Source organism: Stegostoma tigrinum, chromosome 14, assembly GCF_030684315.1.
Source record: "Stegostoma tigrinum isolate sSteTig4 chromosome 14, sSteTig4.hap1, whole genome shotgun sequence".
In the NCBI taxonomy this organism is placed as follows: Eukaryota; Metazoa; Chordata; class Chondrichthyes; order Orectolobiformes; family Stegostomatidae; genus Stegostoma; species Stegostoma tigrinum.
This window is the reverse complement of record NC_081367.1, coordinates 62523757-62542508: the sequence shown is the minus strand read 5'-3', so window position 1 is coordinate 62542508 and position 18752 is coordinate 62523757. Positions and strand designations below refer to the sequence as shown.

The 18752-nt window shown below is 40.4% G+C and overlaps 1 protein-coding gene across 3 annotated transcripts in view; it reads left to right on the top strand.

The window, feature by feature from the left end:
* The window catches only part of LOC125457448 (neprilysin-like), a 206318-nt gene extending 188547 nt beyond the window's left edge, over positions 1 to 17771 (top strand). For all 3 annotated transcript variants that reach the window (XM_059651202.1, XM_059651203.1, XM_059651204.1), the window contains 2 exons: positions 4217 to 4293; positions 9699 to 17771. In XM_059651202.1, coding sequence (XP_059507185.1) covers positions 4217 to 4293; positions 9699 to 9798 — 177 coding nt within the window. In that variant the 3' untranslated portion in view covers positions 9799 to 17771. The remainder of the gene's footprint in view (positions 1 to 4216; positions 4294 to 9698) is intronic.
* The last annotated feature ends 981 nt before the right edge of the window (positions 17772 to 18752 follow it).

Below are 18752 nucleotides of genomic sequence, written 5' to 3'. Positions count from 1 at the left end.
AGGGTGGTACAGTGGTAGTATGGCGCACTGGCCTCTACATTGCCGAGGCCAGACGCCAACTCTCCGACACCACCTCCTACCGCCGCCTCGATCATGACCCCACACCCGAGCACCAAACCATCATCTCCAACACCATTCATGACCTCATCACCTCAGGGGACCTCCCACCCACAGCCTCCAACCTCATTGTTCCCCAACCCCGCAGGGCCCGTTTCTATCTCCTTCCCAAAATCCACAAACCTGCCTGCCCTGGTCGACCCATTGTCTCAGCCTGCTCCTGCCCCACCGAACTCATCTTCACCCAGCTGGACTCCATTTTCTCCCCTTTGGTCCAGGAACTCCCTACCTACGTCCGTGACACCATTCACGCCCTCCACCTCCTCCAGGACTTCCAATTCCCTGGCCCCCAACACCACATTTTCACCATGGACGCCCAGTCCCTATACACCTGCATTCCGCATGCAGATGACCTCAAGGCCCTCCGCTTCTTCCTGTCCCACAGGCCAGACCAGTCCCCCTCCACCGACACCCTCATCCACCTAGCCGAACTCGTCCTCACCCTCAACAACTTCTCTTTCAATTCCTCCCACTTCCTACAGACTAAGGGGGTGGCCATGGGCACTCGCATGGGCCCCAGCTATGCCTGCCTCTTTGTAGGTTACATGGAACAGCCCCTCTTCCGCACATACACAGGCCCCAAACCCCACCTCTCACTCTGTTACATTGATGACTGTATCTGCACCGCCTCTTGCTCCCCAGAGGAGCTCGAACAGTTCATCCACTTCACCAACACCTTCCACCCCAACCTTCAGTTCACCTGGGCCATCTCCAGCACTTCCCTCACCTTCCTGGATCTCTCAGTCTCCATCTCAGGCAACCAGCTTGTAACTGATGTCCATTTCAAGCCCACCGGCTCCCACAGCTACCTAGAATACACCTCCTCCCACCCACCCTCCTGCTAAAATTCCATCCCTTATTCCCAATTCTTCCGCCTCCGCCGCATCTGCTCCCACGATGAGGCATTCCACTCCCGCACATCCCAGATGTCCAAGTTCTTCAAGGACCACAACTTTCCCCCCACAGTGGTCGAGAACGCCCTTGACCGCGTCTCCCGCATTTCCCGCAACACATCCCTCACACCCCGTCCCCGCCACAACCGCACAAAGAGGATCCCCATCGTTCTCACACACCACCCCACCAACCTCTGGATACAACGCATCATCCTCCAACACTTCCGCCATCTACAATCCGACCGCACCACCCAAGACATTTTTCCAACCCCACCCCTGTCTGCTTTCTGGAGAGACCACTCTCTCCATGACTCCCTTGTTCGCTCCACACTGCCCTCCAACCCCACCACACCCGGCACCTTCCCCTGCAACCGCACGAAATGCTACACTTGCCCCCACACCTCCTCCCTCACCCCTATCCCAGGCCCCAAGATGACATTCCACATTAAGCAGAGGTTCACCTGCACATCCACCAATGTGGTATACTGTATCCACTGTACCCGGTGTGGCTTCCTCTACATTGGGGAAACCAAGCGGAGGCTTGGGGATCGCTTTGCAGAACACCTCCGCTCGGTTCGCAATAAACAACTGCACCTCCCAGTTGCAAACCATTTCCACTCCCCCTCCCATTCTCTAGATGACATGTCCATCATGGGCCTCCTGCACTGCCACAATGATGCCACCCGAAGGTTGGAGGAACAGCAACTCATATTTTGCTTGGGAACCCTCCTTGACCTGTCCGTCTTCCCTGGACTGACCTATCCCCTCCCTACCTCCGCACCTATACTCTCCTCTCCACCTATCTTCTTTTCTCTCCATCTTCGGTCCGCCTCCCCCTCTCTCCCTATTTATTCCAGTTCCCTCTCCCCATCCCCCTCTCTCATGAAGGGTCTAGGCCTGAAACGTCAGCTTTTGTGCTCCTGAGACGCTGCTTGGCCTGCTGTGTTCATCCAGCCTCACATTTCGTTGTCTTGGATTCTCCAGCATCTGCAGTTCCCATTGTCACTTTTTCAGTGCATCTTGGTATTTGCGACAATATCAAATCAAATTAATTTGATTAAATGTATTGTTTGTAGTGGTATAAATAATGTCATCACTGAATTTCTGACAAGAATAGAATTGCAAGATCAAAGTGAGTGCTAAGGAGTAATAATCCATCTGGTTTCCCTTAGGAGATGCGTTTTTGATAACGTTTACTGGAGCCAACCATGTGCCTCACACACTTGCACTGAGGTTGCTGATTTTTTGCACTTTGTAGTTTTAGCATCCAAGAATCATTTACCCCCATAGTTTCTATCTAGCTCAAAAGCCCCACTTTATGTGTCTCTGTTCTCAATGACATTTGGTGTCCATCCCCAGTTTCCCCAAAAAGTCAAAGGTGGGTTTTCATGCTTCACGGTAGTGAAGGTACTGTTACACAGGGAGTTACAAGATTTTGGCCTATTAACTTTGAAGGGATATGTCTAATATGCCCAATTAGTTAAGAAACAACATTGAAAACATTTGCACATACTATTAGGAATCCATTTTGTACTTATCACATGCATTTAAATCCTGCATTATAATTCTTGTTGGGATATAAATTATCTTCAATGTCCTCTGAACTGTCAGTGTAAATACTAGAATTGACGTTACTCATTGCTCTCAGAGCTTGCATTTTTCATGAAGCTGCAGAACTAATTTTTAATCACTATTCATTACCTTTCAAGAGATTTCAGATATGCAATTAAGGATTAAATAGTTATTTTCATAATAAGACTATGATGCAGCCAAGTCTCACTGTGCAAGACACCATCAAGGTTAAAAAGAATAAACAAGAACTGTAGGGTGAGATGATGAGACTTCCTGCACAAGTTATATCCTTAAATGGACTAATTGGTTATCTTTCAGAAAGAACCAGTACAGGCTTATTGGGCTGAACATCCTCCAAATACAAAGAGAAGATAAAAACGTGATATAATGGTTAAATCACAAAAATAAACCATTAACACTTTGTTTTTGTATAGCAAAAATGACATGCCGAAACATCCTCAAGTGCTTAATAAAGATCTGCCAATAAATGTTAGTCTCAGTAATGGTGGTCAAGAATTGTAAAAACCCATTAGATTCACACATGTCCTTGAAGGAAGGAAATCTGCCATCCATACCTTGTCTGGTCTACACCAACATATTCCTGTGTTAATTTGTCCAGTGTGGCACCTTTGTCTGATTTATCATGAAAACTGGTCTGGGGGGGGTGGGGTGGTGGGGTTGGGGTGCGGTATCCTTAGCCTGTGACAGATGACATAGTTTTAACTAACCTCTTATTTAAGGTACATGGTTAGTTGGTATAATAGAGTCATCCCTATACAAAATGGATAATGGAAAGGATAGTATTGGGAATAAGTTATTTGGTTCTCAAGCCTGTTCTGTCATTCAGTAGGTGTGTGTCAACACAATCAACCTGCCTTGGCTCCATATCCCTTCGTATCTTTGACTAACTTCACTTTGTTGATCTCAGTTCTAAGATTGTTAATTGAGTCAGCCTCAGCTGCTATTTTGTGGGTGAGTTTCATACATCTACCATTCTCTTCAGAACTTATCTCCTGAATGAAGTGGGTCCGATTTTGGATGGTAATATCATTGATCAATATCATTAAGCAGTTGTCTTCTGGTGAAGCAACAACACCAAGTAATAACCCTTACCGTATCCCTCCAAAATTCATAAAGGCCCATCTTGGGAAGTGTTTGCACAGTAGGTTGGCAAGCTTTGAAATGCACTGGCTGGAAGGATGGTGGAAGAGATTCAATTAGCATAATTAAAGAGACATTTCATATCAAAGCTTGGATGATAATGGGGAAAACCAGGATGGTGGGCAGGGTTATTGAATAACTTGTTCAAACAACTAGCAGATAAACAAATGGCCTCCCTTTGATCTAAATAATTCTTTTCTAAAATGATTAGAGAGTAATAAGAATATACCCAAATAAGAAGATGCTTGTGATGGAACAGTCATGTGACTAATTGCAAGTAATGGTCATATCATTCCCTCTGGACGAGAGCTCTGGGTTCAAGTCCCACTTGCTGTATAAGTGTGTTATAACAGTTCGGTTCAAAGCCATAATTTGAGTAGGATGAAATTTTATCGAGATATTGTACTGTAGTTGTCACTGAAGTAATTATTAAAAACTAAATAGTAATGATTTGTAATTCATTGCCTTATAAGGTGTGGTGTGGAATATACAGACCAGAGTATGCTGTCAACTCCATTAAGACTGATGTGCACAGTCCAGGCAAATTCAGGTGAGGACTTTTACTGTTTAGCATGAAATCTGACTTGTAAGTTTTCCTCATTAAAGAAACTCCTTAACTAATCCAACATAGTACAGACTGACCTATCTTCCAACCTCCATGACCCACGAGTTCATATTAAACTATGCTTTCCGATCTCATTAAAAACATTCAGCATTCATCCCTTTCTTCCGAACTTTCATTAGCTCTCGGTATGCCAACATCTCAAATTTATAATCCTCAACCTTTAAATACCTCAAAGACTGTACTCCTTTTGACCTCTGTGAACTCCTCCAGCACCACAGCCTGTTGATATCTGTGAGTGCCTCCGATTGTGGCCTTTTGTGTATCCCAGTTTTCTTGACCTACCAATGGGAGGTGTGACAACAGCTCTCTTAGCTCTATGTCTCCAACTATCTCTCTAACTTTCTCTGTCTCACTAGCATTTGTTTTGTTTTGCAAATATCTGCTGATTGGCTACAAGCTAATACTCCATGACTGATGCGAAACAAAGTATAGGAATGCACATGAGTTGACCATACAACCGTGCCACTGTTTGGAGTAACACTGTAAGTAAAGGAAGATGTTTGAGGTTGATCATATCAGCTCCAGATATCACTGTTGGAGTTCTTCAGGGTAGAATCACAGGCCCATCCACCTTCAGCTGCTCCAGCAATGACCTTCCCAACATCTTGAGGTCAGAAATGGGGATGTCACTGATGATTGCACAATGTTCAGCATGATTCACATCCCAGATATTGAAATAGCCCATATCTGTGTGCACCAAGACCTGGACAACATTCAAGCTTTCACTGAGAAATGGAGGGTAGCAGTCTTTACCACACAAGTACTAGGCAAGGACCATTTCCAATGAGATAGAATCTAACCATCTCCCCATGACACTCAATGACATTGCCATCACTGAATGGCCAACGTTTTTGGGCTGTCACTGACCAAAATCCTAACTGGAGAAACCGTACAAATATTGCAGTTGTAAGGGCTGATCAGAGATTGGGAATTCCATGGCAATTGCCTCAACTCCTGACTCTCCAAAGTCTTGCCACAAGGCACACATCAGGAGCATGATAGAACACTCTCCACCTATCTGTATGAGTGTGGCTTTCACCACACTCAACACAAACCAGAGCAGCAAAGCAACCCACTTGTTCAGAGCCCCTTCCACCATATTTAATATCCAACCCCTCCACTACCAAAGTAAAATGGCAGCAGCATGTACTATTTGCAAGATATACTGCAGCAATTTACAAAAACTACTTCAACATCACCTTCCAAACTCACGACCTCTGGCACCTAGAAACATCAAAGCGATATATACAGGAGAATACCTACAAAGGGTAATGTTTTCCATTTTTGGATCATAAAGTAGAATGGAAGTCAGAAACTGCTATAAAGTGCCATAACAGGTGACTTTTGCAACTTGAAAAATTGAAGTGGGCAGCATGGTGGCTCAGTGGTTAGCATTGCTGCCTCATAATGCCAGGGACCCGCATTTGATTCCAGCCTCAGGTGACTGGAGTTTGTGCGTTCTCCCAGTTTCTGTGTGTGTTTCATTCAGGTGCTCCAGTTTCTTCCCATTGTCCAAAGATGTGCAGGTTAGGTGGATTGGCCATGCTAAATTGCCCATGGTGTCTACGGTGGGAAATGCAGTGATAGGGTAGGGAGTGGGTCTGGGTGGGATGCTCTTCGGAGTGTCGGTGTGGACTTGATGGGCCAAATAGTGTGTTCCACACTGTAGAAATGCTATGATTCTGTGAAGTGCTGTCCATTTTTAGTTGTGCAATACAATGTTTTTTAAAGTAGTGAAAGAGTTACTTTGAGATGGAGTGGCACCAGAAGTTTTTGACTTGAAGAAAAACTGCCTGATGACAGGTCTTAGCTTGACCAACTAGAGTTTATTACAGATCTATGAGCATAGAGCAATAGAGACCTTCAGAGTAGATAAACTGAAAACATTCCTCTCTCCCTCCTCTCGTGATAAGTGAAAAGGCAGAAAAGGAAAGGAAATTTAAAAGAAACAATTTTAATACAAGGTAAGGCACATATGCGCTGAATTGCTTACTGAAGTGAAGAATGACCATGACTTCATAGACAACAGCCTGTCATTATTCCTAAAATCAATAGGTAATGTAAGAGACACTTTAACCACTCTTGATATCTTCAGGATTTTGTTTTTCCCTGCATAAAGTTTTCAACCCATAATGTTTATGTCAAATCTTTTCTCTTCTTTTTCTCTGTTTTATTCATGAATGAGTGCTTGACCATTTAGGGGGGAGGGTTTTAAAGGGGTATAGTTTTGGCTGCATAGTAGCAGCTTAGTAATCATCAATCATAGAACATACAACAGTACAGTGTAGGAACAGGGCCTTCGGCCCACCATGTCTGTACTGACCATGATGCCATTTTAAACCAAACGCATATGTCTGTGCATGATCCATTTCCCCTATTCTCTGCCTGTTTATGTGTCTGTAAAAATACCTCTTAAACATTGCTATCGTATCTGTTTCATATCAGCACCTTGCTATAGTCACCTATCACTCTCTGGGCAAATACCTGCTTCATACATTTTCTTTAAACTTCCCCCCCCTCACTTTAAACCTATGACCCTAGGATTTGACATTTCCACCCTGGGAAAATAACTCCAATGATCCACAATATTCATACCTCTCATAGTTTTATCTACTTTTCCTGGTCACCGCCCAGCCTCCGATGCCCTGGTGAAAATAATCCAAATGTGTCCAATCTGTCGTCATATCAAATGCACTCCAATCCCAGAAATATCCTGATAAACCTGTTTTGCACTCTTTCAAAAGCCACCACATCCTTCCTCTAGTGTGGCAACAAGAACTACACACAATACTTCGAAGGTGACCTAAATAAAGTTTTATACAACTGCAACGTAACTTGCTAACTTTTATACTCTATGGCACAACCAATGAGGGCAAGCATACCATACGTTTTCTTTACCACCTTATTCACTTGTCTTGACACTTTCAGGAAGCTATAGACTTACACCCCAAGATCCCTCTTTATATTAATGCTCCTGAGGGTCCTGCCATTTGTTGTACATTTCCCTCTTACATCTCGTCTCTCAAAATGCATCATCTCATCCTTGTCCAGCTTCAACTCTATCTGCCCGTTTTCCACCCAACTTGCCAACCAATCTATATCCTGCTTTATTGTTTGGTAACCTTCCTCACTATCCACAACACCATCAATTTTTGTGCCATCTGCAAACTTATTAAGCAGACCACTTGATTTTCATCAAAATAATTTTTATATATTATGAAAAGCAGAGGTCCAAACACTGATCCTTGTATAACATCACTGGTTACTGACTTCCAATCAGAAAAACACCCCTCTGTAGCTACTCTAGTTCTTTAATGGCTAAGCCAATTTTGTATTTAACTTAGCGACACACTATGGATTCCATGCAGTGTATTCTTCTGGCCCAGCCTATCATAAGGGATTTATTCTCCAGTCTTCTGGACCCTCACCAGTAGTTAAAGAGGATTCAAGATCACTGTTGTGTCCCTAGCAATATCCTCCCTTGCCTCCCTCGGAATCCCAGGATAGATCCCATCAAGCCCTGAGGATTTATCCACCTTAATGTTTTTCATAATACCTAATACCATCTTTTTCTTAATATAATATGCCCTAGAATATCAATATATCCCCTCCCTAATCTTGCCATCATCCATGCCATTCTGCTTGGAGAATACTGATACAACGTATGCATTAGAACCTCACCCACTTCTTGTGGCTCCACACAGAAACTCACCCTTTTGACTTTGAGTGGGCTACCATTTCCTAGCTGCCATCATTTCTTTGTTTTCTCTGTCTCTTGTTAAAGTCAGGTGAATTTATTGGGAAATGAATTCATTTTCTGGTGGTGATGAAACCTCATGTGAATTTGCGTTTGTCCTGAATAGCAGGGAGTCAGGCAAACTAGTCATCTTCTGTGGTAATTGCAGATGTGTGATGGTCTGTGCAACAGTGGGCATATTTATCCCCACAGTTAAATCGTGGCACACTACCACCTGGAAGTTACCCACATCATCCTGACTTTGAAATAAATTGCAGTTTCTTCTCAGTTACTGAGTTAAAATCTTGGAACTTACAACTGAATGGCACAATAGGTATATCTACAACATCAGGACTATAATGTTTCAAAATGACAGCTTATGACTACTTCCCAAGAGCCATTAGGGATGGGCAACAAATTCTGGAACACATACATCCTATGAAAGAGTAATTTAAATCCAAATCATTGTTGATCTGTATCTTAACTCTATCTGCCTGCCTTTATCTGGTAATCCTTTATATCCTTCCCGAGCAAAACATCTAAATTTCAGTTTTGAAGTTTTCAATGAGCCACGCAGTCTCAAAATCAGTTTGTGCAGTGTTCTGCCGCATTCTACCTTCATATGAAGAGTGGCTCCTGATGTTACTTCTCTAAAGTCAAGCTCTAACATAAAAGTAATGTTGCCTGACCTCGACTTGTTCTGGAGTCATCCACTAGAAGAAATATTTAGTTTTATCTACCAATACAAAATCCGTCAATCATCTCAAACAGCTCAGTTGGATCACTGCTTCAGCTTCTGGATTCATATCAATATAAATCTAAAGCTATCCTCATTATTTTTTAATCCCTCTTATTGGTTTGGGAAGAGAATCTCATGGTATCCCTTCTCTGTGCCAGAAGCTCCAGTTTCAACTATCACTCCAGAACGTGATAGTCAAGCAAGTTATACTCATAACATGGCCAAATAACTGATAAATCCTTCCAACATAAACCAATAGCAAGTAATAAGATTTCGAGGCATTCCTGTTCAGCCATAGCATGGAAAGAAATTGAACTTCTACCATCACTGATTCCATAGCTTGAGAGACTGCAGCATGTTTGCAAAACAACTTGGACTCCTGTGGGATGTGGGAGCCTTTGACTCTGTTGAATAGACAACCTTCTGGATCAAATTGGTGGCAACAGCTCATGATTCTACCCTTTTTTTCTGGCTAGCCTTGACCTGGCACCAGCATCATTGGCTGTTGGTGAAGATCACAGAGCTGCGGTCAGATCTGTTTCTTGGCTGAGATTTCATAGAAGAAGATCAATCTGGTGAATTTTCACTGTACTAATTCCAAACAAAAAGTTCCAAAGAAAGTACCCTTCTCTGAAGTCATATGCTCAGAACTGATGTCTCCAGATAGGCTCCGACCAGAGCTGTCGCTGTCATTCCAGCCATCTTCAGAAAAAAAGCAAATGTTCTTTTCGCCTTCATTTAAAATTAATTCTGGTGTCTGTGCATTAGATTTAATTGATATAACCCCAATTTCTGTATAGCCAAAACTTATTGTCCATAAATTGAATCTTGATTTTTATTTCTCTTATGTTACAGAGTCTTAGGATCTCTCCAGAATTTTGAAGAATTCAGCAATGCTTTTCATTGCACAAAGAATGAATACATGAATCCTGAAAAGAAATGCCGCGTTTGGTAGCCACAATGTTCCTGCTGTGCTTTAAACTGTGTAGAATGTCTTCTTCCAGGATTTGTAAATGGATGAAATGCTGAGCTGGAATGAATCACTTTGTACTTTGTAAAAAGGATAAATCAATGCTCATTTTCTCTTTTTTTTGCTGATACCTCATATCAATCAAATTACCCTAACTGCTATCGCCCAACAAATCATTTGGCAAAAAAAAACTGATTTGGTAAGTATTGCAACTGCATCATAAGCCTCAGTTATCTTAACCTCATGGTTTCAGTTGCATACAGTCCCAATGAGAACTGAAGAGACATACATTCAAAAGCAAACCGCTGCAGATGCTGGAAATCTGAAATCAAAACAGAAATATGCTGGAAATATTGGGCAGCGTCTATGAAAAGAAAAACAGGATTAAAATTTCAGGCTGATGACCTTTCATCAGAATATTGACTGAGCTTGTGAGCTGTGTACAACTAACATTACTAAAACCATTGACTTAAATAAGGTAATGTGGAAGGTAAAGGGAATGCAGTGAAATGATCAGTGTTTCAAACTTCTTGGAGGTTGTGAATAACAGATAGCAGGACTACTTAGTAACTGATTAGCAGTGAATGCAAAATGAACAAGTCTAAATTGATTTGAGTCTCTCCTACCAACTAGAAAAATCAATCAATTGCTGTGAGGATTTTTTTATATGTAGAAAAGAGGGCATTGTAGCATATTGAAAGGTAGAGGTATTAACAGCATTGACATGAATGATTGGGAGGAGCTTGTTACCAACTGTTCAGTATGGTGACAACTTTCCCTGAAGCTACATCACACTTTGAGTCATAATGTCTCACTGGTAAAGCAGAGAAATAAAGAATTGGAAGTCAGATCCCACTACCTCATGGGACATACTGCTCCATGTGCCAAAGATAAGCGGGTTACGAATGAACTGCTCAGTCACCTAAAGACTCATGTAGGCTCAGAAACTGACAGCTCTTGAGTAGACAAATTTCTTTGTATTGAGGGATAGCAAACAATGGATTATTGAAATGCAGCTTCTGTTGTTAATGTGGGAAATTTGTCAATTTGTTCAAAGCAAGTTCACATAAAAGGCAATGCAATAATTGCCAGTTTTTTAAATTAATATTGGCATGGATTTAAAAGCATGGGTTATGAGAAACTACAATCAAATACTAAATAGAAAATACAGCATTTATTAGCCCTGACTGTTCTATATAAGTGAGACCACAGATATCCAATTGTAAGTATACTGTTGTTGACACACATCTGTCCCCCTCATAACAACAAAATAATATAAACATTCTGATGATAAGTCACAGCAATAGTATTTTGGCAGATATAACTACTTGATCTTTTGTATATTAGGTGGGAGGTTAGAATAATGCACGACTATTGGAAACTTCATCCTAACAGTGAAACATCTTAAATGGTTGGAAGATTGATCATGGATTGTCTTTGTCCACATTTCCAACCAATTGAGGCCACCTAACAGACTAGAGATTTGTAAGTTCAGCCCTGTAATATGAAAGTATTTGATTTCAGCCCTTTGAGTAGTATGAAACATTATTTTAAAAGTACCCTTTCAAAACTCTGAAATTAAAAATAGGGTGATCTGGACAATGTTTTTTTTGAGAGAGCTTACGGTTTACCATTGGTCATGGATTTCCTTACATTCCAACAATGACTGCGCTTCAAAATACTCAATAAGCTGTGAAGTGCTTTTTCATGTCTTGGAATCATAGCAAGCACTATAATAATGCACATCTTTCCTATTGAATCCTTTGTTTGTTTACATTGTGCCCCCATTTATACATTTGAGCAGAAACTGGGAAAGTAATTATTTGTAGTAAATAGTTGTTCTGGTTCAGATATGCTAAGAAACCAGAATTTTCACTCCATTAAGAATTATTTTATGCAAAAATTGCATGGTTCCTGCCACACACGATAAGTATAAAATTATGGGCTTTCTCTTGGATATTACTTCATAAGTCACAATCTTTTCGTAAAGCCATCCATTGAGAAGCCAACCCTGTGTAACTTTTAAACTGAAAGCCCTCCAATATTTAAAGTTAAATTTTGCATCTGAACAACTCTTCCCAACTCTTGAATAAAGCATGTGTATTTTGAATCAGTTCAAAGTGGCTGCACTGGCAGGAATGACCAAGAGGTCAGTGGCTGTACTTGCCCGAGCAGAGTCAGACATTAATGCCCTCTCTCCCTTCAAATTTTGATGTACTGCAGTGCTTATTTCCAAACTGATCCTACCTCCACTCTTCAAAAATGCAACAACTGGCTGCTCTTCACAGACCATGGTATGAGAGTGAGTAACTCATTTTTAAAATCCAAAAACCTCTCCACCACCTGCAAGGTGCAAGTCAGGACTGAGATGGTATACTTCCCAAATTCTGTGGATGTGTGCAGCTCCAAAGATATTCAGGAAGCTCAACACCATCCAGGATAAAACAGCCAACTTGATTGGCACCTGGTCCACTATCTTCACTCTCTCCAGCACTGAGGTTCAGTAGCAGTGCCATGTGCAATCTATAAGACGCACTACTGTAATTCACCAAGGATCCTCAAATAGCACCTTCCAAACCCATGACCACTACCATCTAGAATGAGAAAGGCAGCAAATACACGGGAATACTACCTCCTGCAAATTCACCTCCAAACCACTCATCATCCTAACTTGGAAATGTATTGCCATTCCTTCAGTGTTGTTGTTCAAAATCCTGGAACTCCATGCTTTACAGCATTCTACTTGCAGTTCAAGAAGGCAGCTCACCACCACCTTTGCAGGGGCATCTAGGGATGGGCAATAAAGGCTGGCACAGCCAGTGACACCTACATTCCATAGCTGAAGAAGAAAAAAATGACTAACTAACCAAAATGTGAACAGAACAGAACTTAAAAAAACATATAAAAGAAAAGATATGTATCTGAAATTTAAAGAAAACTTGGAAAAAATACAGCTGGTCAGCTTCTCTTTGCGAGAAAAAGATTCATGGAAAGCAATGGTGATTTTTAGATAAAGGGTCCTAACCCAAACATAAACGGCTCTATCTCTTTCAAATGCTAATCTATTTGCTGTGACTGTGTATCATTTTGTACTCATTTAAGAAGTAATAGTGTCATGGCTTTTCATTCAGCATGTTAACATAGCAAAGGTGAAACTCGGAATTTACAGCGGTTTTTTGTCAAAGCTGTGTGTTGTGCTGAATTCTTGTCCTTGCACTAACACTGACATTGTGGGGATTTGAAGTATGGGTTTCAGAGCAGTAACTTGTATAAATGTTTAACAAGTCAACAGCATGTTCTTTCCTGAATGATGATGGTGTGGATTCTAGTTTAGTGCTTTAAATGAATAAGCATTTGCACTACAACAGCTAGATTATTATTTCTATTTCATGATTTATCATTTGATTCAACTTTGGGCACAAGGAGGCGTCTTCCCCTGCATCTACCACCTGCACACTCCCCCAGCGAGTAAACTTCTCAGGAGATGTTCCAATGTATTCTGGATAAATTTTGGGAAGCTCCCTCACTGTCAGTGGAATTTTACCAGCAGGTCAAGAAGGCAGAGCCACATTTTGCCTGGAACTTTCCTCCAGTGATTTGAACAGACAGGAAATTTACATTTAGGCCATTCTGCAATGCTTGACCAGCTGTGAGGCAGTTCATCATTGAAATCAAATTGCATGCTGCTCAAAAAGAAAGAAAAATGTTTCCTGGGTTTGTACCTCATTCATTCAAAAAAAGTCAACTTTTTTTAAAAGAAAGAAGCTATACAATTATGTCACAAACAACAATCATCCTTACAAAATGTTGATTTTATATGTTGAATATAAATCGTTTAATGCTGTAAAAATAATCTCATTTTTTTCCCTTTTGGGAATCTGTTTCCAGGAATATGTACCTGATTTTCAAGTTCTTTTTTGATACTGTTTTGCTTTGTTATCTGGTCAGCATTGTTTTCCAGAAGTACTATAAATGAATGAGATAAACTACGCTAAACAATTTTTGACACATCTGAAAGATGTTCATCTTGATACATAATAAAGTAGAACTAGTGCAAACCATAGTTATGAGCGTATTTAGTGCAATAGACCGCTCTTCAATGTTACCTTAAAATTTGCAACCCTCCATGTATTTTTTTAAATCTCCGTATGGCCTTCACCATCTCTATCTAGCTTATCTCTGTCAGTGTCACAATATTCCAAGATGGCACTTCTCCAATTCTGACCTCTTACATACACCAGATTTTCATTGCTGTATTTTTTTATAGCCATGCTTTCATCTATCTAATCCCCAACCCATGGATTTCCATTCTGTACTGGGTTGAAGGTGCTGTTTGAATGTGAATTGCTGTTATAGTTCGTCTCTTGAAGGTTGAAGAATGGGTATCAGCCAATTGGTTCATTGCCGAACTAACTGTTGTTCACACATGCCAACCTTTCTGATTAACATTGCGTTAAATCCGAACCCAGTCCTTTCCACCATCTGCCGTGTGCACAAGGTCCTTTTCATTGTGGCTCAACCGATGGAAAATGGAAAGCAGGCATATTTCTCTTTCTGAATCCCTGTTTTCCACTTCTACTTTAGAGAATCTAATTGTACAGCTTTTGCTGGACTTCAGTGGACCACTGTTGTTCAATGTATGCTGAGCATTTTGCCACAAAGTGCAGCTAGGCACTGAGTAAGAGAGTATCACCCCTGTTGAGATTATAATAATTGGCTCCATTCTACATCAGTGGGGAGAAGACAGATGTCCCAGCCTGTAGGAGCTGATTTTCAGCCCTGTACAGTTCAACAGACCACTCCAAAATAGCTTCACTCTTCTGCAGATAGACATATTAATCACGTCATTCATTGATATTTTCTAATTCACCCAACATTTCTATCCCACTTGCTATGCTGCTTTTCTAAGACTTCTCCTGTCAGGTTGGCCCAATGGCTTTATGAATTTACAGCAATTCTCATTTTACCTGAATTTTGGCATTTTCCAGTTTTCATTGAGTGTGATGTCAAGCTGTTTCCTGGTGTGTTAATTTTCAATCTGAAAAATAATCTGGTTACCAGATCAAAGCAATGCACTTTTTTTCAATTCACAAATCATTGCAGAAAGCCAAGTGAGCACAAAGTCAATCTCAAGTCTAGTCCAGTGGTCCAGTGGACATTGTGGGTATTGTACACAAAAGGACTTCTTTTGTGAAAAACAAAACAAAATGAAACGTGTTCAGCTTATTTAGAAATAAGGCATTTTTGTAGGTATAATAAATTTAAATCTAAAACATTAAATATTAATAATTTTCTAGATTAAACATTTCTTATGAATGTTATGTGGAGGACTAAAATGAATTCCTACTATATAATCAAATAACTGTTACTATATATGACACCAAAGATTTTCATATTTATTGTAACTATTGAGTACCTCTACAAGTACTTTTGGGTGTGTACAGTTGCTGTTCCAGTTATCGATCTTTTCTAGCTTATATCCATGTTCACTTCTTAAGTTGCCCATTAATATTGGCAGTTGTAGCTCACCTTTAATTGCCCTTGGAAAGTTGGTGGTGAGCCACACCCAAAGGCAGCAACAGTTCAAGGAGGCAGCTCACCATCACTTTCACCAAGGCAAATGGGGTTGGGCAATGAATTATAAGACCATAAGACACAGGAGCTGAAATTAAGCCAATCAGCCCATCGAGTCTACTCCACCATTCAATCATGGCTGACAAAATTCTGGCCCAGCCAGTGATGCCATGCCCCATGACTGAAAAACAACAAAAGTAAACTTCTCGAACAGCTGCTGACCATCATGTGTAGGTACACCTACAACACAGATGACAATCTAATTTTTGGATCTTGGTGAAGCTAGAAAAGGTTAAAAATCATGCTTTAAATATTCCCTTGTTAATAATTTGCCTTAACTCTTTAACCTAGGGATTTACATAACAGTTTCACTTTTGTTCCTTCCTCATGGACAAGGGCCCACTTTGGAGACATCTAACTTGGTTGCGAGGTAGTATATCTGAATATATAAAATTGGGCGAGTATAGTAGGATTTGGACCACTGAATGCAAAATGACATAATTGCTAAGACTTCACCTTCAGTTGAATCTGCATTTAACTATAATCTGACCTTGAAGTTCTACAGAACAGTGAGCTATGAGACACAGAGCACAAAGAAAGGGGTTGTTTAATGATGAACATGTGTGCTGGCAACTTCCAGAAGCATTTGTGAAATAGTCCAAATCTTCTCATGCTATTTTCAGAAGCCTCCTCAATAATTGCTGGCCAGCTCCTAGAAAGTAAATAACAGACAGAGCTATGGCCTATGGTGAAAGTTGTCACTCATGACCCAAAGTTAACACTTTGTACATCAACTTTGTTGATCGCTGTATGAAAGGAGACATACCAAACTGTTTAAAGGTACATGTTACTGTACCTGTGGGATCTAGTTTAGACAAGTGACCAAGACATCTAAAGGGCCATTGAAATTTTTTGTATAAAATGTTATGGTAATCAACCACCTTGAAGTAGCTGCTGATAGGAATTGGGCAGAAATGCAACCCAAATAAATTCATGTATATGTGTGAAAATAAATGAAATCATTAGCTCTGGCCCTACAATGAGATGGCAAACCAGTTTTCACAGAGTCCTGGCACCAGCAATTTCTGCCACTGCAGGACAGGCTGTGGATAGCATCCTACACCAATTCAGCTGGCTACAGTGCAGGGGAAGGGAATTCACCTCCATTGCCCTACAATTTTTGTGGAGTTGAGTCACCGTCCCAAGGGCACATGATCACAGCCCTTCAGAGGAATGAACCATTGTCAGGATTTAGGAGCCAATTAAGAGAGTTGTAACACAGTACAGTAAAGCTCATTTTGATACAATAAAGGCTTTGTTCAATTGACACTTTTATAGGATTATAAGAACAATAACTGATTTCAAAGCAGTTTTTAAAATATGTTTCAAGATTTACTATTGTTATATGGCTCACTGGTTCTATAGTGAGTATATGGTGAGTAAGCATGGAGGATGGGGTTTGTGGATGAAGGGTGGGCATCCAGGTCCCTCATGTCTGAACTAAAACAATGCATGCAAGCACAATTTCTACGGAAACAGGTCTCCTCAGTCAGGAATGTTGCCCACTTCAGGATCCTTCCTCAATGGCAAAGACATTGCCTATCATCTTTCCTTTCAGAAGTTTTGGCAAATATTGTTGGGGCATTTGCTCAGAGTGGCATGAAAAGTTTGTTTTCAAGTTTCTAAATAAACGCATATTGAGGACAGAAATTGCTTGCTTCCAAATACATTGCTTAGTTTCTAAAGAGCCCAAAGAATATTGGTGATTTGATTTGAGACCATTATTTCAATGTTTTTATAATACCAAATGTTTTATGTTAACACTAATTTGAATTTCATTTTCTTGTGAGATTGCTCTCATTTGAGGAATACTGGTCTGTGTGGTTTGGAAAAAAATGGGGAAGGGGGGGTATTGCTGCCTGAGGTTAAAGAGTTAAAGCACTTTCAAAACACTGTACGAAGAGATTTATAATGATTTCTCCATTTTCTGTTTGAATTTTGTTTTTTTTTTAGTTTTTCTCCTGTTATGACTAAAATATTTGAACATTTAAAACTAAGCCACCATTTTCTGTAATTTGTTTTGATTATGAAATCAATAAAATGCTTCAAAACCTTATTTACTTCTTTCCTTGGTCTATTTACAATATGTCCTACAATTTTCCTTGGATATCAACATACTACATAGTCCTGCAAAGCAGGTCCAGATTGTAAGGGTGGAGAATGTTGTGGCAGTTCTGTTGCCCTATTGTAAACGATCCAAGTGCATTAATACTTGTGTGATGAATGTAACCCACTTATGCCAAGTACATTGTATTGAAATTGGAATTGAGTTTTAGGGATGTAGATAGGGTACAATTCAGTGGTGTAATGAATAAAATGTGGCATATTCACAATGCTAACTTAAATAATTATCTCTGTGTTTTCTCCCTTTTAAATCTTTTGAGTGGAACAGTCCTCTTAGAGCTTAGCTCCATTTTGCAATTATACAACAATTCAAACTTATGAGTATTTCAATGTAAATTAAATAAAATGGAACTTACATTTTTGTAGTGCTTTTCCCCATCTCATTGAGCTTTACTTTGAAGCAAACTTTTTGGCATGGATGCTATCAAGTTTCTTGCACATTATTGACTTTGTAATCATTCAGGCAAACGGGGACTATTCTATCGCGCTTGTGCCTTGTCGGTGGTGGTAGGCTCTGGGAAGGCAGGAGATGGGCCACGCACCAAAGAATACCCATAATGTGTAACTGCTTTTGAGCCCACGATATGTATTAACTCCCAGGCTTTTGTCAGTGGGGATCATAATACCACTGCATGTCAAGGAAGGTTATTCATTCTTTGAACTGTTTTAATTCTTGTTGACTTGGACACAAATAAGAGACTGTAATACTGTCCAGTAAAGCTTCTCATTTCGATACTATAAAGGCTTTATTTGATTGACACTTTTGCAGGGGTATAGAACAACAAGGCTTTTTCAAAGCAGGTTTTTGATTAAGTATTTTTTTCAAAGAATATAATTCAAGACTTGATAATGCTATTACATGACTCATATGGTTCTATAGTGAGTACATCGTGAGTAAGCATGGAGGATGTGGGTTGTGGATGAAGGATGAGCATTCAGGTCCCACATGCTTGAAGTTTAAGCCTTTCCTCATTGGAGATAATAATTGCCTGGCATATAAGTGGCACACTGTATCAACAGCTTTTACTGAAATTAATTATGGGCCAAAATAAGAACTTGGAGTGGACAATAATATAAGGGGAACATGTTTTCTCGACAAGAAAATGAGTTGTGAGGCATGGGAGAAGCCTTCCAAGTTTTCTTGCCCTTTCTGGTGTTTGCTGTCTGAGGATTTCATTTCC